The sequence below is a fragment of the Dermacentor andersoni genome, chromosome 10, assembly GCF_023375885.2.
Source record: "Dermacentor andersoni chromosome 10, qqDerAnde1_hic_scaffold, whole genome shotgun sequence".
In the NCBI taxonomy this organism is placed as follows: Eukaryota; Metazoa; Arthropoda; class Arachnida; order Ixodida; family Ixodidae; genus Dermacentor; species Dermacentor andersoni.
In genome coordinates this window covers 125,142,696-125,168,437 of record NC_092823.1, presented here as the reverse complement: position 1 = coordinate 125,168,437, position 25,742 = coordinate 125,142,696, and the positions used below count along the sequence as shown (strand labels likewise).

General features: G+C 44.5%; 1 protein-coding gene and 1 non-coding gene across 6 annotated transcripts in view; one reads left to right on the top strand and one right to left on the bottom strand.

Moving 5' to 3' along the window:
* The window catches only part of ACC (acetyl-CoA carboxylase), a 101,935-nt gene extending 88,153 nt beyond the window's left edge, over positions 1–13,782 (bottom strand). For 2 of the 5 annotated variants that reach the window (XM_050192502.3, XM_055078009.2), the window contains exon 1: positions 13,440–13,782. In XM_050192502.3, coding sequence (XP_050048459.1) covers positions 13,440–13,662 — 223 coding nt within the window. In that variant the 5' untranslated portion in view covers positions 13,663–13,782. Of the gene's footprint in view, positions 1–3,608; positions 3,697–5,407; positions 5,531–13,439 lie in introns of those variants that run through there. The other 3 variants (XM_050192503.3, XM_055078012.1, XM_055078010.1) reach the window with 3 other exon arrangements.
* Positions 13,783–19,388: 5,606 nt separating this feature from the next.
* On the top strand, positions 19,389–19,480 carry TRNAI-UAU (transfer RNA isoleucine (anticodon UAU)). Its single transcript is given in 2 exon segments — positions 19,389–19,426; positions 19,445–19,480. It is a non-coding gene; the product is annotated as a tRNA-Ile (tRNA).
* Positions 19,481–25,742: the final 6,262 nt, after the last annotated feature.

The following is a 25,742-nucleotide window of genomic DNA, read 5'->3' as shown; positions in this document are numbered from 1 at the left end:
GCGCTTCGGGAATCCCACGAACATTGACGAAATGATATTGACTCGCCATCCTAGCTGAATATTCGACAATGAAATAATTTGGGAACGAGCAGTTAATCTTTGACTATATTAAATAACTAGCCCTTGATCGACTCACTGACTGACCAATCAGCTTCGTTTCGATATCAATAAACGACTCCTTCTTCCTTTCGCCGCTGTCAAATCCTACGTGAAGGGAGAGGAGGTAGTGGGAGCAATTTTCTGCCGCATTTCAGCAACCATAGCAAAGCGTTAACACCTCCGCAGTCGTAACATGCATAGTCGCAGAAATAGCGATGCTATAAAACGTCTTCCAGTTTCGTATATAGCAGGTCACGACAAAATTTGACGGCGCCATAAAACACGCATAAAGGTGAAAAATAACATCAGGCTGCCATTTAGTATTTAGAGGAAGCATTAGCTCAGGGTCAACCCCGGTGCTGCCGATCCATACATGCAAAAGCTTTGAAGAGAAAACTGCTGGACCAACCGACCGAATGAAATGTCTTGCTTTCGATAGCGAAAGTTAAGTTCTCGTGACCGTAGGAAGCAAAGTTTTAGCTCAGGGCGTGGAGTTTTTCAAAAACATAGGAGAAAATTGGTGAGTAGAAAAGAAATAGAAGCACAAATTTTAGAAATCCATAACTCTACTCCTGAAGCACATATCGAAGTTCTGAAACCTCCATCTGTAAGAGCATATAAAGCGAACAAATGTGTTGTATATTGTTGCTGTATTCCAGATTACGCGAACGTGTTACAATTATTGCAAGGTTTTTTCAAAAGTCTTAAAGGCAGACTAGTGACATACTTCGAATGGCGGTATTATGCATACATCGGCAATTATACATATATCACACAGTTGGCAACCAAGGCACACGAACCTCGCGGGGTTGTGTTAGTCCGCTAGCCAATCACAGAAGCAAAGAAAAACGTCGCCATGGGAACTTTTCAAAATGGCGTCGTACTTGATACCTCCGGAGCGTCTGCTGTTCTTGAAGAGTGTTTTCATCGGCGGAAGCGATGAGGTGTGCAACAGACATGGACAAAGTGTATGGAGTCTGAGCATTTCACTCTTCAAAAGTCCGCGGCACAGTTAATTTCACTGTTGAGCCCGTTTCGCCGATGAAACTTCACTGCGAACTAAAGTGAAACCTGGCAATAAATAGTTGTAGCGAAGCAAGCATTTTATTTGAGTTCAATAAAGAATTAGACTTTCACCATTCCACTACAATAGACGAAGGAAAACGTATAAAATTACGCGCTAATAATTTTATTTCCGAGGTTACCGTTGGTAACAGTAAAAGTTTGAAGTACGAACGCTTTGCAGCCTCGCGAAGGAACAATGGCTGGCCGTTATGAGGGTCATGGGCGGGGCTTCACTACAGACTTAAGTTGTATCCGACTACAGTTAAGTTGCAGAGCTGTAAACTTGATAGTTTATATCTTGCAAGTCGGGAATATCAGCTTATTTATAAAAATTCGACCGCTCAAATAATAAAGGTCTGCTCCCTACAGTCACTATATATTGACTTTTGTCTTTTGAATACAACAAACCTCATGAAGTTCGGTGGAACGGTTGGCGAGAAAAAACTATTTCTCCATTCCCACAGATTTGGATAGGAGCTTCCGAGCTAAAGCTTCCTTTCAGTGCAGGAATTGGATGTCAACAGAGTTAAAAAGACAAGGAAAAGAAACGCGACAAATGTCTGGAGAAATTTACGAGCGAATCTGCAAAAGAAGCGATCCTGAACACGCTGTCAGCGACGGAAGATAATGGTCGCAGCCACAAACAGCTATGAGCTGTGACTATTAGCTTATGACTATGTAATAAAATATACATACATACAACTGGCTATAGGCTCAGTCAAATTATGCAGTAATGTTTTAGTCACCTCGGATCGAGCAGGAACGATGAGCGATGAAGCTTTTCTTTTACTACAGCAACCGCTTGATGGTAAGCATACCTAAACTTCATGCTATGTTGATGATGATAATGATTGCACATAGTGGCCCATACCCACAACGAAAGATTGCCCAAGATCAGACCCACCGTTTATTTTTATGTATTGCCAGAACTTCATTCTTGATAAAAACGATATATATATATATATATATATATATATATATATATATATATTGGAAGAATATTTTCGTCGTTCCGGCCGGGCCCCTGCTGAAACGTCGAAATGAAATGTTTGTTTTTGCTTTTCTACGTGCACCTGTACTTTTTTTCAGATACCGTACGAACAGGAGTCCAATCAATGGGTGGGTGCCCTCTCCTCTCTCTCTCTGCACACACACACATACACACACACACACACACACACACACACACACACACACACACACACACACATATATATATATATATATATATATATATATATATATATATATATATATATATATATATATATAAATGGGGATCACTTTTAAGTTTTGTGGAATTTTAAAAAATGCCTTGGCAGATAGCATAATTATAGTACTTGAGCTGAATTATTTGAAGAGGCAGACATTAATAGCAAAAGAAATCGAAACTCACATACATCTAATTAGCAATAGGGCACTAACTAAATTTTAAATTAATTATCTTACGGAATATACTGCAATTTAGGAACTGTAGCCGGTGAGCTTGCAAGACGATGCAAATGAATTTCCGGGATGACACCAGTTTCGATATCTTATTTCCCAAAGTATAAGCGTTCCAGTTACTCCTGTGCTGCAATGCATAAAAGAATGTTTCGTTGAAAAAACGTAAGTGGTACAACAGCGCATTTTTACGGCAAGTTTGATGGCGCATAATCTCCAAACGCTTCATTCTGGAAGTTCATTCCAAGTGGATATGCCTTTCAACCTCACCGGCTAAAATTCGTAAATTGCAGTATGTGCCGTAAGTAGTTTATTCAAAAAATAATTAGTGGATTTTGGCAATTACTTGGATATGTGTTTCGATTTCTTGTGCAAGTAATGTGAGCTCCTCTCGATAATCGAGCTGAAGGACTAGAATTATGTTATCTGCAGCAGGCTATTTAAAAAAATCCATAACACTGAAATAATCTCTCTCTCTCTCTCTCTCTCTCTCTCTCTCTATATATATATATATATATATATATATATATATATATATATATTGTCCTATTAGACTATTGCTCGCACCATATTGATTTTCGTAATTATAACACTATACCCAGAACGCATGTCCCAGTGGCCGCCCATTGAGATGTCACCGCGATATCTAAATTGTCCATCCACAAGAAATTCAACTTCGTTTTGTCAGAATCCGGACAACTAAGTGATGTTGAGAGAACTCTACTACGTCAACACTGGGATTCAGTGGACACTTTTATTTGCGTTCCCACTTTCCTCGTTCCGCGCAGCGTAATTAACGCGTGACCCCGAATAATATGTATACGATGCCACCTGCGTATCGCCCTATGCGGATATAAAAAGCAAGCGCACTGAGATCAAAGGAAAGAAAGCAAAAACGAAAACGAGGGACGGCAAAATTGCTGGGAAAGTGAGGAAGAGGAAAACAAGGCTTGGCGCTACCGGCCTTTTTTCTTTTTCTCGAGGTTTCAAGATGCACTCACGGGGACGCCTCTTGGTCGCCCGCCGAACAGCCTTGACTCCCAGCAGGACCAGTATAAAGCGGAAGAGAACTTGCAGCCATGCGATCATGTTATGCGAACGCGCTGCGCGGCGGCTACTTCGCATGCAGACGACACGGAATCAGCAGACGACGCCGCGTCGATCGTCTGCTATGCTGTCTGCGGCTGAGGGGGTGCAGCGGAGTGCGCGTGACGGCTGAATACGAAACTAAGCCGGAAACGGTCGGTCGTCATCCGAAAGTAACTACCTTTTTCTTTCTATTTTTTATTTCACCGAGCAAGAGGAAAAGGAAAGACGTGAAGCCATTTCTTTTGTCTTCTTTCTTCAATTTCGCACTCTGCTCCGATGCCTTGTGCTTCCTTGTAGCAGTGATTCGGGAGCAACACTTTGCGCGGTACCGGCTTTTCCTGCTGAAAAACCGGCGTCCTACTTAACGACTGCTTGAAGGAAGGAATTGCCATTTTCCAGGGCTCGCAGGCATGTTTTCGTTTTTTTTTTTCTGGACCTATGTTTCCGAACTTCATTTTCGTAATGCGCCCACAATGTCGTGAGGCGTATTTCTTTTGACCTATTTTTTATTCACTAAGGGCGCTAAAGTATATGGCGAGCCAAATTTAGCCTTTTGGAAACCGTCTTTGCACGCTACAATAGACCCAAGTCTAATCTCTCAGCTGAATTTCTTTCCTGCGACGACAGTACTGTCATGGAACTCTGTCAGAGTTCCATGACACGGTTACCGTTAGGCAAACTATTGTAATTAAATATCAATCACTTTTCTTGCCTAGACTAAATATAACAATATTATGCTGTGAGTAGCGCTGTTCCAAAAGGTTCTTTATAAAGTGTAACCCGCGCACACCATCGCAAAAAGTGGAGACATCACTGTGCTCACACTAATTTTTGCCGCATAATATTTTCCACCATTAAAACGAGGCTAACTATTATCTATCATATTTGTTCACAGTGGAAACTGACGCAATTCATAGACCCCACAGCAGCGTCCCAAGGTTTTGAAAACACTGGCTTCAACATTGGGCTGTGCGTATGTTGGTATATGATCCCTAGAATCACATCGCCCATGTTTACACCCTATCATTCCCGGATGCAGCAATCAGGTGATATATCGCTTTACACGACACCTCGCTTATAGCGTGAGATGCGTATTTGCGTTCTATCTTGCATTAGGCGATTGGTCCTGCGCGACTGTACTGTCAATATCAAATTGCAGACGCGCACTTCTAAAACAACCATTCTTCCCCCCCTTTGAAAAGATAACATAAGAAGGATTTTTCCTTGTCTGTTGCAGACAGGAAAGTCACGACTACCACAATTTAATACACGTACGAGTCTTAAAAACAAACCGTCACCCATACAACACAAACAAATGCAATTCACTGAACTGTCATGCCGCATCTGAGTCAACGAAGTCAAAATAGTCACGAACGATAATGCACATAGGAATCGTCGGGGTAAAGGTAAATTGCAGACGACATCGTCGCCTGCACAACGCCTAACGGTTACGCATCAGGTGAGAGTCAGATAAATTTAATCACGTACAGTGCGCGCTACACTTAAATATAACACAACGGTATTGCTTCCAACTGAATTAACACCACATATCAGCTATTTTCTCGGACAATAGTAACTGATATGATATTGAACGGGAACATAGATGAGCTGCTACGATCTTGAATTAAGGACGCCTTTGAAGTTGAGGAATGAGAAGAAAGTGCATTTTTGTAAACGATATACGAGCTAAAACATGTTAAAAAATGCTCACCAGTCGACGAAGACGTGTCCATAATCCAAAAGCACGGAGGGCGGACTTCCGTCCTCTTCTCAAAGAAGTCCACTGGTGCAGAAGAGATCACACAAGTTGAAATGTAGAAGGACGGTGATCAAGATCAACTAACGGGTGAGCAAACACTTTCGCGGGCGCTTCCACGCCACCAATAATAGGCGGCCACTTTATTTTCTTCTTTCTTTTTTTCCTCGAGAGTAGGCGCGAAGCGCTGTCGTCACAGTGAGCAGACGACGCTGGAAGAAGCAGAAGTGCAGACGACGCACACGTGGTACGTACGGGACTACCCCACCACCGCCTGCATGGCCTGGTGCACGTGTGAGCTGGTCATAATTTTTCTTTTCTTTTCCTCACATCGCCTCGAGCGTTTATCCTTTCCTCGTAGACCGCACCACCACGGTCACACGACGACGTCCGACGACGAATCCTGTCTTCTGGCCTTCCCGGTCCCGTCCTTCGGAAGACCGGTGGTGGGAGAGATCAAGAGAGAGAGTGACGAAATAAACGGTGCGGTATCGTGCGGAGATGCGAACAGCAGCCGAATGGGGCCGAGAGCAGACGACGAAGGTGCAGGTCACAAAATTACCGCTGTACGACGTTGCCAGACCACTTTCGTTCTTGCGCTGTCAGATACAGTGCGCTTGCCGACTTCGCTTTTTTTCTTTCTTTTCTTTATTAGTGCTCAGTCCATTCGCCAGGGATCATAATTTCGCTTCATCAGCAACGATTCAGGTATGGACAACGAGCAGCCACATGGCGTACGAGGAAGCAGCAGACGAAATCCCCTTTGAGAGGAAACAGCTCGATGACGAAATTTATTCGGAAGTGACGTTGATCCCTTCTTCCCACTGCCCGTTTCTTTCTCATAAGCGAATTGAGAGGGACCACGAGCAACAACGTTGATCTTGCGTGGCAGTGCACGGTACAAAGCGAGCGAGCGGTCTTCCGTGGCACCGAGGCACGCTACAGCGTTCAAGGAAGAGCAGCCGACCACGGTTGTGGAGCAGACGACGAAAATGGCCACCAGTTGCCAGACGACATTTTCTTGGAGTCGCTTCGCGCCTTCTGTTCGCGCGGTGTTTCGTTTGTTTTTAATTTTACGCCAGGTCGTCCGCTCCGCGGGCCCAGAACAAGCAACCTTGACGGGACAAACAACGCGGAGCCGTTTTTCTAGCGATTGTTTTTGAGCGGGAAAGTTATTCCCAGTAACATGACCTTCGAGCTAATAACTCTGCTCCATCTAATCACTACAAGCGGCCCTTTCAACCTCCTGTTCTAGGGTCACTACTCGCCATGTTTAATTGATGAGCTTTTTTTGTTTCTTCGTCAAGACGCTGAAACGCCGATACACAATTGTGGCACTTACGTGGCGCTTTCTGAAGTTACTTGGTAGGAAGAACGCTTGCTATTTATACACTGAGAAATAGCATAGTAAATGAGAAAGAAACATATTCGCGAGAGTGACCAACATACGGAACAAGCGAGCTGACCTTAAACGGTACAGACTGCGTACGCCCATGAGCCTAGATCGAAACGTGAACAGGAAATAACGGATCAGATCAACGCGATGAATTTTACGCGTAACTACATGTAGCAGGTTTCTAAGCATACGCAATAGCTGTCACAAGTGTGCGTTTTGGAGTCTGAACATGGCAACGCAACAACGCATTTGAGTAGTTTCGGAATTGCTCGTGTATGAATTTAGGCTGATATGCTGTGCATGCTCTGATTACGTATGCATGTGAGCAAAATAACGTATTACTCCCCTATGACTCATTTCGCCGCTTAAAGGAGTAAATTTCAGCCATTTTTTTTTTCACTAGAAGCGTGCACAGGTATACACCCTAATGAACCGAGAAGCTTTTTAACTCTCGATCCGCAAGAAGAAAACAGCTTGTTGACCCCCTTAAGAAGTAGTACAGCAAGAAATGAGATGTGATTATCTACGTTGATGCAATTGAGAAACATGCTAAAAAGCTTTACGTCCTCTTGATCTTTTCTCCGCACATATGCTGTGGACCACGATGTCGACATTCCTTCATTGTATGTAAGTGTGTACTGATGGCAACGTAAAATAAGTGTTAATTCTATGCTCCTGTGTGTTTAACAGATTGATCTGAATTAAAAAAAAATTAGATAAGGCATGTCTACTCAGTTAATTAAGATAACTATAAGGTTTTCCTTGCTAGTGGCATTGCGTGATACACAAATTAGCAAATAAACTAACAGCTCGAAAGTAGAACTTGCAGAATGAAACCACGGCACTGAATTCCAACTTATTTATTCTTTTCGGAGCTCAAGTTATTGAATGGTTGTTGTACGTGAATCGTACAAAAACTATTGTTCCGAGAAGAATAAACCAGTTGGGAGTTAGTGCCGTGTTTTTTTCCCTTTTTTCCTTGGTCCAAGTTTTACCATCCCGCTGTTAGTATAATTACCTCCAACCAACTAGCCCGAACCTGCACAAAATAGCAAACTATAGCTGACTACTGCCAACTATAAACTACAACACAGAAAGGGAACGAGTGAGCATAACGAATTAAACTCTTCATTTTTTAATGTACTGTGCACTTTCTGACATCTGCCACTGCTAATGTCTTGCTATTGCTAATGCCACTGCTAATGCCACTGCCTTGTTCAAGAAAATTTTCTTTATACAACGGAACAGGGAGTATATGTACAATGGAACACTGCATTCGTTATTGTATTGCTACTGTATAAGTTATAATATTTTACTTTATAGGTGGCTCGATCGATCAACATCGCTGCTGATGAATTATGCACTCATGTCTCTCCTGGAGAAAGAAACGAAGAAATAACAAACTATATAAACGTCTGTTCGCCAGCACAATCAGAAGGCAAAATTCGTCTGCTCAATGGCCAACTGCAACAGGATCTCACTTTGGCTGAATTTGTTATGAGTATTACGAGCCACTAAAGCAGTTTTGTTTTTGAAGCCGTAGGGCTGGTAATTGCATAGCTTTCTGGTTAGCAGTATTTAAGAATGTGCCTTAAGCAGACGACGCGTGCACTTTGTGGTTGTCACAATGACGTAAGCACGTCCGAGCACGCCCGCCGCCACTGAGATTCTGTCAGCTAAAGCCCTGTCAGCGCACCGCGAGCGCCTCCTTATCTCGGAAGACATGCTAAACAGGCCGTGGACTCAAGGTCATGCGTCACTTCCGGCTAGCGGTAATGGTGGCCTTTCTTTCAGCTTCGGTATGAAAAAGGGCTATTCTTGCCAGCTTTCTGTCATGGCTTCGCTCCTACATTAAACGTCGAATTTTGCATGGGGGCTCGCGTATATTTACATTATCTTAAGCTAGGCTGTTTTTAGTCTAAAATTATGCTGCAGTTGCTGCAGCCTTAATGCGTACGCTCCTGCTTTAAAAGCGTGGAGTTCATTTTCAAGGGTCAGCCACGTACCGGTGCAACTGGACGCCGTAACATTCAACTCGGCAACGACGAGTCTCAAACTTAAAGGCCTAATCATTCAAATCGAAAACGTGCGTACAAGAGAGAAAGAACGAAATTGATAAAGAGAGAAATGAATCCTAAAGACTGCACATCGAACTCTTTCCGCCTGTCGGTGCCTCAAACTGTCTTGTACGAGCCGAGGCAAAGAAAATAACTTGACCTTGTTATTCCCGACCTTGCATCGACTCGCACCAATGCACGAACTTATCTGCTGTCCACATCGCTGTATATTCGCGCAGAAGTACGAAAGATATTGCCGCAGTGTCGGGGACCGCTTTGGCAGCACGAGCATGCAGTGCGCGCGATAACAGTGTTGCAGTGGTTTTCGATTAGCCGACGGCCGTCACTCCACCTTTAGCAAAGCTGCGAGGTTCTTTTTTTTTATTAAGAAAGACATTACGGCAGGGAGAACTCGGTTAGTAGGAGAGAACTATATATAGTCGGCCAGGGTCGGCAAGGTGATTGTGCGTTTACTCGCGAATAGATAATTTCTTAACCGAAGTTTAAAATGCGGAAACAAAGAGAGCAGTAAGATAGGGAAAATCGGTGAGTTGGTTTCGATGCGCATTTGAAAATGACGCAAAAAGCAAAAAAAGAAAGTAAAGAAAGAAAACAGAACGACGAAATGGATCGGAAGCACAAAGGCACTGTGCGTCTCCGATCCCTTTCGTTGGCCTGTTTTTCTTTAATATATGTTTCGCGCCAAAGCCTAAAAATATTTCTTTTACCGTTCGAGAGCTTATCTTGTCGCCCAACTTGCCCTCGTTGCTACTTTCCTGTCGGCAACGCCATGTCACCTTGATAGACGCATGGCGTTCGTGATCGAAGGTACAGGACAGAAACACTAAATATTTGTCTAACAGCGATGAAGTATTATTTAAAAAGTCTGATTTCGCTGTAAGAGGTTGGTTACTACAGCAGAAAGAGGCCAAACTTTCCGTTTTTTTTAAATTTCGCCTCGAAGCCCCAGAGGAAGTACGTGAACGTGACGTCATGAGTGTCAATGTAGTGCCTCATTCTTGGGGTCGTTGTTGCGCAGTAATAAAAGTTCTCATGGTCCCCAAAAAAACTAAAAAAATAAAATTTTGGGGGTTTTACAAGCCAAAACCACGATCTGATTATGAGGCACGAGGTAGTGAGAAACTGGGTAATAATTTTGATCACCTGGGGTTCTTCAACGCGCGCCTAAATTCAAGTGCACGAGCCACCCTCATCTTATGGCACCGAACCCGTGACCTCGAACGCAGGAGCGCGACACCATGGATACTATGCAAGCTACCGCGACGCGGATATCGAAATTCGCAAAGTCCAGACTTTGGCTCCTTTGGGGTATGCGTCGTAGTGCAGCATTCTGGTACACTGTGTAGTCAAAAAATTATAACAGAAACTTATACAAAAAATTTAAGTGGGCCCGGATAGACGGCGTCAGAACTTATGACGTCCTGGCGAACAACAGGAGGAACTTCAAGGTGCCGTCATCAGACGTATTTCGTTTTCACGTTGTTGTTTTCTTCCTGGCGTAATCAGGCCTCCTCTCACGGCAGTACTGTAGACTCCTAACGGTATACCGTAACGGTAGTCTTCATGGTAGACCGCAGACTAACCTAACCTAACAAGCTAGCCTAACCTAATTTTCTTGGTGTGTCCTTTCAAAGAAAGGAAATGTACGCAAAAGAAATGACGATGATGTTTGGGGGGGGGGGGGGGGGGCACGATAATGCTTCAAAGGGTGCTAACATATATCTTTTGTGCATTTACATATATACGGAAAGGAGTGCTGGCGACTCTTTACAAGGGATCGATTGCGTGCAATGGCGTAGCGAGGAATCTTATTTTTTAATGGAGGGGAGGGCGGAGGGGTGTCTTAGTACGCACCTCCTCCTCTTCCCACACCTTCTAAGCAGGACATCCCAAGGACGTCCAAAGGACATACGTCAGTATGTTGTCTGGGATATCTTTTGTGCATTTACATAAATACAGAAAGGAGCGCTGGCGAATCTTTACAAGGGAGTGACTGCGTAGCCAGGAATTTCTTTTTTTTCATTGAGGGGAGGGGATAAGATGTGTATCAATTGAATGCGTACCTCCTCCTCCGCTCCGTACGGAGCGGCGGGCGAGGAGCACATCAAGGCACCCTAGGAGGTGGGAAGGGGGAGGGGGCAAGCCCTTGACCAGGAAGGGGTGGGGCTGAAGGCCTTTCCCAGCGATCTCCAATTATAATTCAACGATAATCGTCCCCAGTCTTGTGTACATTTCCTTATTTCAACCTTCTGCACTCGCACCTTTGTACCAGGAAACGCTCCATGGGAGCTTTTGGAGCGTTTCTTGTCCTAGAGCAAAAGTTGCCAGTCACTTTAGCATACGCTCAAGAGGATGAGGACGAAAACCTGCGCACTCACGAGACTTTCACTGCATTACTTGACATTTTCATTCGAATGCCTTGTTACTTCCTATTACTGGTTTTCTCCCACAAAAGGTCGTGGGTTCGAGTGCCTTAATTAAACCTACCTTGATTCAATGCGGCTTAATTAACACCAAAGTAGTGGGTTCTACTTTCGACCTTCACGATGTCAATTGGAATCCAGCTTGGAGCTTAGAGGTAACTTGGAGCTTGAATTTTGGTGCCGTAATGCCGGACAACGGATTTTATGACCCATGAGGCTTTCACCTCTATAATAGTCATCGATCTCGCATCACTGTTGATTCTTTTACGCTGCGTGTTCGGTGCTTCACGGTTACGAACGGCATGCGTGTTTTCAGTGTGACATGTAGCATTATTGACAGGAAAGTAGTGAGCGCCGTTTTCAAGAAAGGAAACGCAAGCAAGACAGATCACGATTATTTTTTGGGGAACGACATGCCCCCAAAGGTAGTAAACGTTTTATAAATCGTGCAAGTTCTTGTTGGTTCCGCTATTCACAGTCGTACACTCTCTCTGGCTGGAGTATAGATGGTATATTGTTTCATTGCGCCCGGGGATAGAGAGAACTTACTCCATTACTCCACAGGGAAGTACGAGGACGCCAATAAAGGCGTTCAAATAGGGGAAAAACACCTACTCGCGCAAAAAGGAGTCCCTGCATGGAAGCGCCTTTCATTTTTTTTAGAACACACGGGTGAAAGAAAAATGAGTAAAAAATGTGTTGGAGGATGTACATAAATCTTGCACTGTTGCTCGCATGAACCTAATACAGCTAGAGAAGACCGCAAGAAAATCCCGAACTGTATGAATGTGCACTGGCCATACTCAAAGCCGCTATGCTCTGCAGTTAAAGTGCGATAAAAGCAAGGAAAACGATCACATGCTCGTTTTTCTTTGATGTATTCGTAATATCTTCTGCGCGCAAATCGTCATTCACATGCTTACTGTCTCTACAGGATTATTAGCGTATTGTTTATAATACCTGTCAGATTCGCATTATTTTGGTTAACAACACGCGTATGTAGTTTTGAAGTTTTGTAGCCTGGGATCACGTTCTGGCGTAATAGTGTTATCAACGCGTGTTCTGCCATGTCGATACATATTAAATTGAGATGAAAAAAGAAATGAGTGAGGCGTCGTTCAACTCGAAGGCTTAGGCGAGGAGGAAAGGGCTAACTAACGATCGCGTCGGTAAATAAGCGTTCACCGATCACAGATGTTTCTCGCATATATGCTGAAAAAATGCTCGCGTCAACTGACAGACAGACGCCAGGAAAGCGCGCGCAAATACTCGCGTCAACTGTCGAACAGACGTTAGGCAAGCGCACGTGCTGGCATTAAACAGTCTACGGCGAAAACAAAGTGCGTCATAACCCAGCCGTGAACGTATCGACGGAAGTCTACAAAAAACGCACACGCATTTTTCCTTTCTTTCTTTTTGCTTTCTTTCTGAAAAGACACTCTAGAACACCGCATGGCGGCAAAGGTGTATGAGATAAGCTGCCGGAAAATGTGTTTATAAACGCACTTGTACTGCTCTCCCAGAATATACTCTTCTTACCACCTAGGGGTGGCCGAGTACCAATTTGCTTTCGTATTTTTCACAGCGAAAGCCATTTGCATTTATTTGCGCAAACACTTTTATTACGCAATAATATTAAGCAATCTTATTACAAAATATTATTACGCATTAACATTACATAATCACTTTTATTACTTGTAATCGGGTTTAATCGTAGTAAAACGGTACATGCAGCTGTTCTTTCTGTTATTTCTCATGGCACCAAAAGCTCATGAAATAAGATAGTAACGCGAACGTAATAAAAACAATGTCATAGCAACAACACACGTACAAACACTTTAAAGGCAATAACAGTATGACAGCTTACACAGGCCTCGATATATTAAATTAGGCAGCTTACAAAGTTCACGTATTTGCACTTCCACCGGTCGTCACAATACGTTGAGTCACGCTTTTAACGTCTTAGATTTTGTTTCCAAACAGACGTGATAACCCGTGCCCACTGGAAGCAGACGACATTGCAGCCAGTACGAAACCGAAACCGAAACGATATCAGAAGGCGGGAAAACGAATGACGAAGAAGCGCTTACCCTCGATGGTTCGTTGCATGGCCGCGTCCAGTGTCTGCTTTAGCGTATCCGTTTGCACACTTTGCGACTGTTCCTTTTCGTCAACTCTCCGACCACTCGCTGCACTCAGCGACTCCAACAGCGATCGAACGACAGCTAACGCCGCGCACGCTATCGCGATAATCATCGCCACCACAACTTCGTTTTCCTCCTCTTCGCCGGTAGCGTTGTCCGCGTTGCCCATGGCCGCGGAAAGGCTATGCCCTCGGGGCTCCCCCGGACTATTCCTAGTCCGCTGTATATATCACGTGGTGCGATTCCTTATCTCCAATATCTCTACCTCCGCAGCGCAGTGTATGCAGGTCCCCCAAGGCTTTCCGCCGTATAACAGCCGATCTTTGCTGCGTGTGCGACGTACGTGTGCAGCAGCAGCGGCCCGAGTGAAATGGTGCGATCGTCTGTCTGGATGGATGCGAAACTGTCGTGCGAGTCGCAGCCTTGGGTATTCGAGAAGGTGGGGGAAGTGCGCGGCGTCGCCTTATCGTCTCCAGTTCGAGCTAACGCAGGAGCCAGCAGAATATGCGGTGATAACCGCGGCCGCGACCTGTCTGTTTACTATATTATTCTCGGCTGCGAAAGGAGACTCGTATCTCTCAACTCCTCGATTCCCTTCCTCGGTACCCGTCTCGTCTATAGCGCGGCTTCATGACCCAGGAACTGACAACAGATAAGAATCCGAAAAAAAGATAAGAAGAGTGATGCAACGTCGCAAACCTCAGCGATGCGCGTTTCTTCTTTTGGAGCAAGTGTTTTGAGTGAATGAAAAAATGATGCGGTATCCAAAGCTGCTCCTTCAGAAGTTTCACGCGAAACAAATTCTGCGACAGGCAACAATATAAAAATTCATCGCCAACCAAAACCATCATCGCCCTTAAAGAAATGCCCAGCCAAGCAGTGTATACATAAAAAATTCATCTCGGCTAAAGATACCTCCGTGCTTTCCACCATAAACTGACTCCTGGAAAGTCCAGGTCGTCTGCAGAAGCCGGTGCACGGCCATAACTGTTCAAAAAATGAAGACGCTAAAGCAAAACACTAAATCAGTTTAAACTAATAAATATATTCTTTCAAAACGCTATTTTCGTTATTTCGCGACGAGACGTTGATTTCTAGAAACAAAGGCCAAAGTTGCACAATTTGAATTTTGTGGCGAAAACCCCGTCTCGATACGCCCGTGTGACGTCACAGATTTCAGTTTTTTTTTGCATTTGGGTCGTTGTAGGAGCTGCAGTAAAAGCTATTTATAAGAATTTTAAAGTTCAGTCATTGGCCCTTTTCGAATTCAATGTAATCCATTTCTAGGCGCGAGTAGACTAAGTCGAAACCCATGACGTCACGACGATATGGTACGGGAACTTCAAGGAGGGGTCTCCACCTGCCATCTGTTCCTGTCTCTAATCTGACTTACCAATCCTCTTATCGCGGTAACATTGTTTTTCTCTTTTTTTGTACTAGAGTACATTACTAAAATACCACAAATCCTTCAAGACATGCTTCTGACTTACAATTACTCAACTATTACAAAAACGACTCAAACCTTTCATTCATGAAATTAGGTATGCGTTCATGATGACCATCATCTTTTAGTCGCCTGTACTTAAGCATGCCGCTCAAGATGAAACTGCTGCCATGCAGTGTAACGCTCACGTACAACTTACATAGGATATACTTCAATATTACCCTCATCACGAACGATTTTTGCAGCATGTGGAACTTGCTAGTTAAAAAAGAAGGTGTTAAAGTTTAGTTATACAGGATTATACAGGGTGTACGTCCCAACTATGTTACCCAAGCTGTCGAAAAAAAAAACTGCTGCAGTATATTACCACGACACCTATACGGTGTTCGATGATCAGCACTCTTCCGTCACCGGGACATGTTTTTGAGTATTGATTACCTAGGTTATTAGAGAAAATAAATTTTAAACAGTTTCTTTTAATCGTTGAATTAGGAGCATATGTTCCAGTTGGAAAGCTGTTGTTGCATACTCGTCGTTCTCAGCGCCGGCTGTGTACTGCGCAATTAACTTTTTTTTACGCAGCACGAAAAATACGAAAAATGACGCGTGATTACGCCACCCGCGGGCCAACATATTTTTAAAATAATAACCGCACTATGTTATCATAGTAGTGAATCAGTGCACAGGTTGTCGCTGGTCTACCAAACGTGGTGGCCAATCAGAAGTTGCGCACGTCAGGAACACATCAGTCAGGAACGCCTCTATTCGTCTGGCGTGCTAACCGTTCCAGACATACGGGAGGATTTATTTAGACCATTCAGCATTTTTCTTTAATCGCCCGTGGCAGATAGCGTAATTGTAGTCCTTGAGCTGGATTAAAGAAGTGGTGGACATTACTCGTACGAGAAATCCAAATGCATTATGGATAAGTGACAACAATTATTAAGTTAACTTTTTATTGGTTACTTTCCGGAACATATATATTGCAATTTACAATTGTAGTGGGTGAGCTTGCAAGGCGTATCCACTTGGAACGATTTTTAAGGATGGCATGGGTTTCGAGATATGCACCGTGAAACTTGCGGCGTAAGTGCCCTATTGTTCCACTTGTTTAACAAACCGCCGTTTTACGCATTGAAGAACAAAAATAACTGGAGCGGCCATGTATTTCGTCGCACACTTTGGGAATGAATATCTCGAAACTGGTGTCATCCTGAACATTCGTTCCAAGTGGCATCCACGAATTTGCAGGATGACAACAGGGATACACTGGAATGATCGCCTTGCGAACTAATCGGCTACAATTCGTTAATTGCAATACGTGCTTTCAAGTAACGAACTAAATAGTTATTATTAAGTGAATTTTTGTCGATTCGTCGATTATGCATTCAATTTCTCGTGCATGTGTAATGTTCGCCCCTCAATCCAGTAATCCAGCTCAAGGAGTAGAATTATTCCAGCTGCAACCGGCGATTTTTTAAAATTCTGTTTGAACCAAAAAGAAAAAGAAAGCACACTATAGTTCCACGCATAAATGATGGACGATCGAATCTACGCTGTTTCTGCCGCTTCGTCGAATGTTAGAATTCACGATCGGTGAAACTTCCCCGCGCCCGTACATGCGACACAAACTGATATGCACTCCTGCTCTATAGGTTCGTGATGGGGGTGCTCATCGCTCACGGCACCCAAGTGTGCTAGAGAGATGTCAAGAAATCAATTATCAAACTAATCTTGAATGGTATACCACGGGCAGGCCGTCGATGCTACATTCCTAGTGAATCGGCGGCATTGGCGTTTTCGCAACAGAAAAAAAGGTCATTGCGTCGGCATTTCCCGGGGACCGCGATCGACTGTAAACAACCTGGTGTATAAGTCAGTAGAGAAAGCTCAGGTCAGACGCAGGGAACGACCTAAGGGGGTTGGGCAAGGGTATGGACACCGCGTATACCTTCAAGGCTCTTGGAATTCCCGCTCACACAGCGATCGATACGTGACTTCTCGTTCTTCGTGCGTAAGCGGGAATTAGACGGGAGCTATAATATGTGACGTCAGTAGGGCTTCGCGAGAAAGTGTGCGATTATAAAAGAAGGGTCGTTGTGGTTACTATACCTAATTGTAACTGCATTTCACTACCTCGGTGTAACTGCACTTTCTAACGGTTAGAGTTTTTAACACTATATATACTGGCTAAACGAGGCGTAGTCACTGTTACCAATGGGTCTCGGCTGCCGATATTAAAAACGCAGCTAGCATCACCGAATACGATCTCTCTAGCCTACAAGGCATTTATCGAACCCACTCCGGCCTATTCCATAGTGGGCCAGACAGGTGTGTTTAGGCTCAAAACATATCGCATCAGGTGGTGCTACTATAACATCGTTTGGAATTGGTAACCGAGACTCAATATAGTAGCAGTGACTATCTTGTTTAGTCAGCAATATTATTAACTCTGCCGTTACCAGCTGCAGTTATACCAAGTTAGTGAGGGATGTGACAATAAGCTACGGTAACCACAACGATCCTTCTTTATTGTTTTGTTTTTTAAAGAGTACAAGCATGTCAAGAAGGCGTCAATTTTCGAAAAGCCTAGATCGATCGGGAGCACAGCGTCAGAACCACGGTGTAAGAATATACCATTCTTACAACGTGGTCAAAACTGAGTTTTAGGTTTTCCGAACGCTTGCTTGACCCTTGGAGTCTATAGTATGCTTATAAACATATATACGTCAGGAGTGTGAGAAATATATCCTTGCATAGCTATGGAGGTTGACTTATTCATGAGGTTTAATGTCCCAAAACGACATCGGGTCATTGACACTTCCTGCAGAAGGAAGGGGAGGGGCTCTAAATTAAATATTGTTCGGCAAATGCAATACTAGCCCTTGATGGTGCAGGTTCGTTGATGAATGAATGAATGAATGAATGAAAGAATGAATGAATGAATAATCGGTACCCTAAGCGTGCAGCTATATTTGATTTGACCCCTCTGTATAGAGCTGGGCAACAGATTGAACTTCAACGAATTATATGGAGGTAAAACTTCTAGCATATGGCGCTCAAGAAAAAATTACAGAAAATACTTATAGGAGCCACATAGTTTAGTTAACATGCCGGACATATTTCAGGTTCATTCGTGGTGGCTTAGCGGCTATAGTATTGCCCCAGCTCCTGCACGAGATGGCGGGATAGAATCCTGGCCGCGGCGGCCGCATTTAGCTGGGGGCGAAACGCAAAAACGCCCCCTGTACCATGCATTGGGTGCACTTTAATGAACCCCAGGTGGTCAAAATTAATCCGGAGTCCCTCACTACGGAGTGCCTCATAATCAGATCGTGGTTGCGGCGCGTAAAACCCCAAATTTAATTTTTGTTTAATTACGTACGCAGTTCACTCTTAAAAACGTTTCCACCTTTGCAGCTCATCTTTTACCACAACGATATTCGTCATCTATCTAGCCCGCACTTTCCGTCTTTAACGCCGCGAGCCCAGTACGTCAGGTCATTCATCATTCTCAACTGGAAAGTAGCGAGCGCAGAGTTTTCAAGAAAGGAAACGCAAGCAAGGCAGATGACGCTTATTATTGTGGGCCAAGATAAACCCCAAAGGGTGCGAACTCTTTAAATTAAGAGTGTTTGTAACGCGACTCCAATATGACACCAAAATTAGATTATACTCCTTTTATAGCGTTTTGAGAGTGGGAAGGCTGCCGTTTCAAGTTCGTCGGTTGAAGCTTTCTCTGTGCTTTCCCGGCTATTTCAGAAATAAAGCTTTTCCGAAATAAACACCATCGACTTCCCGTATTGCTCGACAATTTAGTCAGTCTTTTCAAACATCAATCGACCCCGTCCAGTACTGGGCAGGTACTTGGAGCTTGCAAACCTATCCTGAAGCAGGGTTTGGGTACAGGCTAGTTGGTATTGCATTGTTTCAAACATCCCTTACAGCGCGTACATAGACAGGGACCAAAAGAACGACGAAGACAAAACAACGACTTCGAATTATACGAGTTTAGGTGTTTTTGTCCAAGGCTACGTTCTCTGTCAATCAATGCCGCGTAACTACAATTAAACGTAACAAATTTTACACAGATTGGCTAGGGTGCATCGCGACATGACATGACAAGAACTTTATTTCCGTTCTGAGGGACTGAGATCTCGGGGAGCCAAAGTCGAAGGCTCCCGAAGATCAAGTCGGTGGCTCCGCCCACGATGAGACCGGGAGATGAAGTCCCGCCGCAATGGGTGCATCGCGAAGCCGAAGCTTTTCCGCGCATCTTTGCCGCGAACCGCGTGCGCCGGCTCGCGGTGAACAGACGCAGCGCCGACTGACAGACGATCCTGACGTCAAGAACAAAGAGCGAAGAACATCTGCCAATCTGCGGAAAGCCGGGGGAGGGAGGAGGCAGCCAGCACAGCCTGCCCGCATTTGGGAAGAGCCGGGCCTCCATCTCCCCAGTGGCGCAATTGGTTAGCGCACGGTACTTATACGACAGTTCTCGTGAGCTATGCCGGGGTTGTGAGTTCGAGCCTCACCTGGGGAATGTTTTTTTTTTACCGATATTGCTTTTCATTTCTTTTTAAATGTCAATTGCTGCACGCGCGCCTTTGTAGCCGTAGCATAACCATCGGCGAAAGCGTTCGATTAATTGAGCGAATGCACGTCCAAGCGAAACCGATTAGCTGCCGCTTGCATTTAGCAGGCCTGGAAGATATTTACGTATGGGCACGCTAGTGCCATAGAATAAAGAACCAACAAGAGTCTGAACTCTCGTGAGCTCTACTGAACGGCAAGCAAGCGTTTGACCGCAATGGCCGCCGTGACGTCACGCAGTGAGCAGTGACGTCATTCGTATGGTGCTAGCGTTGGTTGGTTGGTTTGATGTGTTTGAAGTATACAGTTTTCTAGAGCGGTAGTTTGAAGCAAGGGGAGAGGCGAACTGACTTGAATTTGTGGCTTTATAAATCAACAGTATAAGTGAGATGCGGCTTGCAAGTGGCGCCAGAAGAATATGTGCGGATATCGGCACTGCTGCTCTTAAAGCATGCAAGTACTTCATCGAACGAATATCTTCATAAAACTTTATCAGATAAACCTGTAGCAGCACAAAATGAAAGGGCGGGAAATGGGAAGAAGGAAAGACAAGACGCGTGAAACTCGGCAGCCACTCAGGAATATTTCGAAGCGGTATCCTTGCGAAATTCTTAGTACATTGTTATTTTCCATTATCTCTGATTTTCCTCGAAATGTTCTCTGTGCTTTCTTGTGAGCTATATATGTCCTCTTTAATTCCAGCTGATACGTGGCTGACCCAGGTAATACTAAGCCACACCAGCGGTTCGATTTCAGGAAGCATACAGACGACAAAAAAGGAAAATAAATGTTTATTTTATTTAACTGTTTGTTAGTCATAAATGGCACCTGATTTTATGACACAAGTCATGTTCTTAAATTTAAGAAATGGGGAGGGGAAATTAAAGGGAAAGAACTACCTCAGGTCTCAGGGGGAGGACAACAGCGCTTGGGCTTGGTGCAAAGACAAGGTCCAATTCCATATGCGAAGCACGTGCAAAAAGTTAGCTGCGAGCTTGCAAGTACAGCCAACTGGTTAAAGTTGAAGTTATTAAAGCCCACATTGTGCTGTTAGGCAGCCGTGGTACATCGACCTCCCGATCATTGATCCCCTCACAAAGAGCTCACTATACGGTCGTGCTATAATAGGGCTATTTTTTTACCTACATTGGTTACACGAGTATAGTTAGTGTAGGAACTGTACTAGAAGAGAAACTTGGGCGAGTTGGTGGCAATTAATGTTTTGGGAAGTAACAGTGCTAAACGTACAAGGACTAAGGCCCAAGGTTAGTGTAGGAAGTGGCCATCTTGTTTAAGAAAGCTTGGTGTAGAAAAGTGTATATAGCTTCGCCCACCTACACGAAGCCATTTTTATGACCGTAATGTAGCACGAAAATTACTTTCTACACGGCGCTTTCGATGAATGTAGGCAGCAGACAACAAACAAGCAGGCTGGCAAACCAAATGCGAGGTGCCATTTTGTCTGCGACTGCTGGCGCTGATATAGCGACGATAGGCTCGCTACAGGGATGGGCCGACGGGCAGCGAAGTGCTGGCTTGACCATGTGTCACAGAGGAAGGTGAGGTAATCTTCCACGATAAAATTATCTTACTCACGGATGGTGCGGGCTGTTTCAGGCTCTGCACTATATACGCATTGAGATGCTGTCTTCATGCACCTGCCATTCGCAATGTATTTCGCTGCAGTTTGTCTAGATTTGTCGAAGAAAAGAAACTCGTACAATGGCGTCTGTAGTTTCAGGCAAGGGCATATAAGCTGCCTTATAAGTGCGAAGTCAGGCGAAATGTGGAGTCAGGCACTTTTTGTCTGCTGATGCAGAAGACAACACACAGACTGCTCTCACTCGCTGCAGCCCAGCGAACCAGTGCAACACACGATGCCATACTGCCTGGCACTACATTCATTTCCACGAGCCTGCGAAAAGTGTAGGTAAAAAAAAAAGCTCCAATATCGTGCATGTGATACTCTTCAGAGATTCCATTCACGTCTTTCACCGAGGAACCAAGAACTTGGAGGGAGCATTGCGCAACAAAATAGAAGCCATGAAAAGTCAGCCCAACACGTGACCGTGCCGTGGCAACATATTCTTCCTTCCTCCATGCGCAGCAAGTTTTAGTGTCTTCTACTGCCCCGACACCCTTGTGGGAACCCTCGCTCAACGCACGCTGTTCTGAACCAAAAAAACCAAAGAATAATAAAGGAGGCGTTGTCTGAACAATATGTGAACACTTGCCGAAGTAAACAGCACAACTTATTCCGTAGCAGAACAGTACTATGTATATGTGCGCACAGTTTGGCACCGTGCGGCGGTTACCAAAGAACTTGGTTACTGTGAGGCTTCACTTACCATGAGAATAATTTGTATCGCTAGCCACAGTCGCCGTTATCTAAATGTGTTCTCTTCTGCTGGCCTCCTCGCCGGCACGCTGTGGCTCATCGCCACGGTGCGTGGCGCCCCAAACTTGTTGAATAAAGCAAAACGATGCTTCAAGCCACCATTGACATACGTTTGCCCTCAGAAACTGCAGATGGGCTAGCCATAGGTCGATATGTGTCGTGATTAATAAAGGGAACGTTAGACATCCTCCCAATAGCAGCACCTTGCGGGTTTCCGCAGAACTATTACGTCACGTGTCGTGATGTACATAAAGTGTGATGCCAGTCATTGATTATTGCAGTACAGTGAGGCTGCTCACATTTATTTACAGAAAAGCCGGCAAATGCAGTGGGAACCCGCCTCATGGTCAAACTTACGGACTTCACTACGAACTTCTTTCAACACTAGAGCTCAATACTCAGACGACACGACTTTGGCAGCGGGTATCGGGTCCGTTGATCGGATCGCTACAGTCCAGGGTGGTTGCACACCGGAGGTGAGAAATGTAAACAAGAGAGGACAATCTGCCCCGACAATATGGCGGAATGTAAAGCCAACTTTCGGCGTCATGGAGGCCTCACAAGGAGTGACGTCAAGGCCTCTCGGTTTTTCCTTCCTCTGTGCTCTACAAGAACACCCGAATAAGTGCACGTCAATTGAAATGTACCGGGAGCCAAGCACACTCGGCCGAGTCTGCCGTGCGCAGGGTCACGTGTTGGGCTGACCTTTTAGGCAAGAAAAGGCAAATGGGGTGGCTTCATGAAGAGCTAGTTTGCGATGGCCGGCTGTGTGATGTAATGCTTCCTCCCTCCTAATTTATCTCCATCCTACCTGCCTTCAATTAATGTTGCACGGTGCCAGATCCTTCTCAACCCAGTGCACTCACTGGAGCAACAGATTACAGATTCAAAAAGGTCCACGTTTGACACTACGTAAGGTGCTTTCTTTAAGGGGCACTAACAAAAAACACTAAATCAATTTAAACTAATGAAATATTGTTACGAAGAGGAAGGGTAATTAATTAGGCAGAGATTATATATAACCATTTACATGCAAGGGTCACTTGTAGATGTGCATGGTGGTATGCAGTTGTTATTCCTCAATGACCTGTCGCAAACGGCTCTGGGAAATTGGCCATGAATCTGGCAGTGTAAGTCACAGCTCCAAGTAGACTGTTCACCACTTTGCCCCTCTCTTGTACACACAGTCCTGTCCAAACGCTTCGTAACAACATTCTTTCAAAACCAAATTTTCTTTAATTTCGGAGTAATATAAGAAAGCATTCATATTTTTAATATCATGCTGAAGCGCCGAGCCCCGACACGTCAATGTGACGCATGTCATGGCTGCCGCTGCCACAACACCCTGCGGTAGCCTGTAATCGCAAACAGCATGTACACATCAACAACTATCTTTTGCTGGTAAAAGACAGCTCACCTCTGTACCATTATGTTAATTACTATGCCACTTTATTTCAGAAATTGGGAACACTTAGTTTCAATTATACAATTGGATTGGATTGGTAAAACATTTATTTGAGCCTGCCGTAAAACGCATGCTTTCCCATGTGCTCCAGATGGGGGCCTACATCGTATTCTGGGTACAGGCTGCAAACAATTTTTTTAAAGGACACAATTGTGGCAGGTAGCGCAACCCTGTCATGACAGTTGGGTTGCTTGAAGTGAGTCGTGCATTGCTTGCATGACAAATTGCAGTGTAACATTAGCTAACAATGTTTCACTAGTTATCTTGAATTATATTCACTTTAAGGCATGCGTGCCAGTTGCAGAATTCAAGCCATCTGGTAATGCAGTCATATCCTTTCAGCAGAGTTCCTGTGCTCGGACAAGTTTTGAGAAATACATTCTTGAAATCTGATGATATGCATTCCTGTTTCAGTTAACTGCTGTAAGGAACGCCGCTTGAATCTAATAATAAAAAATACGCAGATCCCAAGCACGGTGGAAATCGATGCAAGTGTAGGTTTCTGTGCTGTTCATGTTCATTGACGGTGTTTGGTGGTGATGTTGATGGCATACAACAGTCATGATACGATGTTAAATGTTGCCTTGCCTGCACCTCTTGTGTTTGTCCATGTGGTAAACAGAACACGTAGAGACATGTCATTCATTCACTCTCATTCGTGTACTGAAGAAAGCCCAAATGAGCAATGCTTTCTGATGACACATTTTTTTCCTCCCGTGTCATGTTAAGTGAGCTGCGACGAGTGCTGAGGGGTTAGATTACCCACCCATTTCCCGACTACGTCAGTACAGAATCTGGTTGTACCTATTTTCTGCCTCCTCTTTCTTTCTACACCCTCTCCAACATTCCCCCTACCTCCTCCCTGGACTGCCGTTGCTGTTGTACGTGAGCATGGAGGAAGGTGTGGCAGCTCCTGCAATGCTTTTGTGGAGGATCATGCCCAATTACGGCGTCCAGAGAGCATTGTAGCTGTACTCTGCGAAATGTCGTCGACGTTGCCTATGTTGTCTCCCAGCTGTCCAACCCAGACGATGCACCGACAGAACCACTGAACTACACTGAAACTTTACAGTATTACAGAGATACCAGGAGAAACTTCCCTCCACCACATGATTCACTTAATCGAGAAGATGCCGTCATGTGGCGACAGCCTCAAACTAATTCATTTCCCTGCCTCTTTTATCTTCACCTCTTCCACCCCACACAATATCCCTCATACTGTCCCTATTGTGGAGCAAAGCCCACATTATATCATCGCACCTGGGAGTGCCCACACCCTCCGGGCTACTCCCCTATTCCTTCACCTTCCCCTTCCTCCTGGGAGACTGCGCTGACCAGCTCAGACACGCAAGAGCAGCGACGGCTGATCTGGCGGGCACGCGGAGTGGCGCGAGCCAGTGGGGCCCTGAACTAAGGGCTCCACCCTGCGAGGAAGTCGCCCAAACTCATAATAAATGTTCTCTCTCTCTCCCATGCACCTGCCTTGAGCTCTCAAACACCCCCCAGCGCGAGATGCAAGGCAGCAGCAGTGTAAAAGTCGAAGGAAGAGGCAAAGCAAGCTTCACTTTGAAAGCTTCGCTTTAAAAGCCGCAGGAATGTTTTTGATGAAGCTGATGGGCATGTCAGCAAATATTCTTGTATGTCACCAGATCATATTCATGACGACTGCAGTGTCGCGTTTCCTGCTAGTACAAAAGAAACTTGCTGTGATAAAAGTTGTGCCTAATGTAAAGTACCTTTGTTCATGTGACGACCATTACAGCCTACATGCTGGTATCGGTGGAAAAAAAAAAACAGCAAATTTTATATTTACAGTTCAACCACGATACAACACATTATTGGATTTAACAAAGTAAATCTAAAATGTTTCTTGCCAATTCCGGCATGCAATGAGTAGATGCTTATAACAAACTTTTGATATAATGAAGGTATTTGACATAATAGTTCTGCGGAAACCCGCAAGTTGGAGAGAAGTAATTAATTAAGGGAAAATCAGAGATCCACATGTTCATAGCAATACAGGTGCCAATTGCGGAAATGCAGTGGTCCCGGGCTCGAGTCCCGGACCAGGACGAATTTTTCTTCAACTGTGAGGCTTTTCTTTCGAGGAACCCATATGGGTTTCCTTCGTAGCAATTGCTATGAAAGGGTGGATGTCTGATTTTCCCTTAAGTAATGAAGGTATTTGCACCAGGTATGGCATCATTATAACGAGTCCCTACTGCATTACATTACATACGATAATTAATTGTATCCGTGTTTCTTATATCGATGCTTGGCTATAATACTATCTGTATGAAACTCATACATCTAAGATAAACTGTGAAACATACTTTGACTGGGAACTCC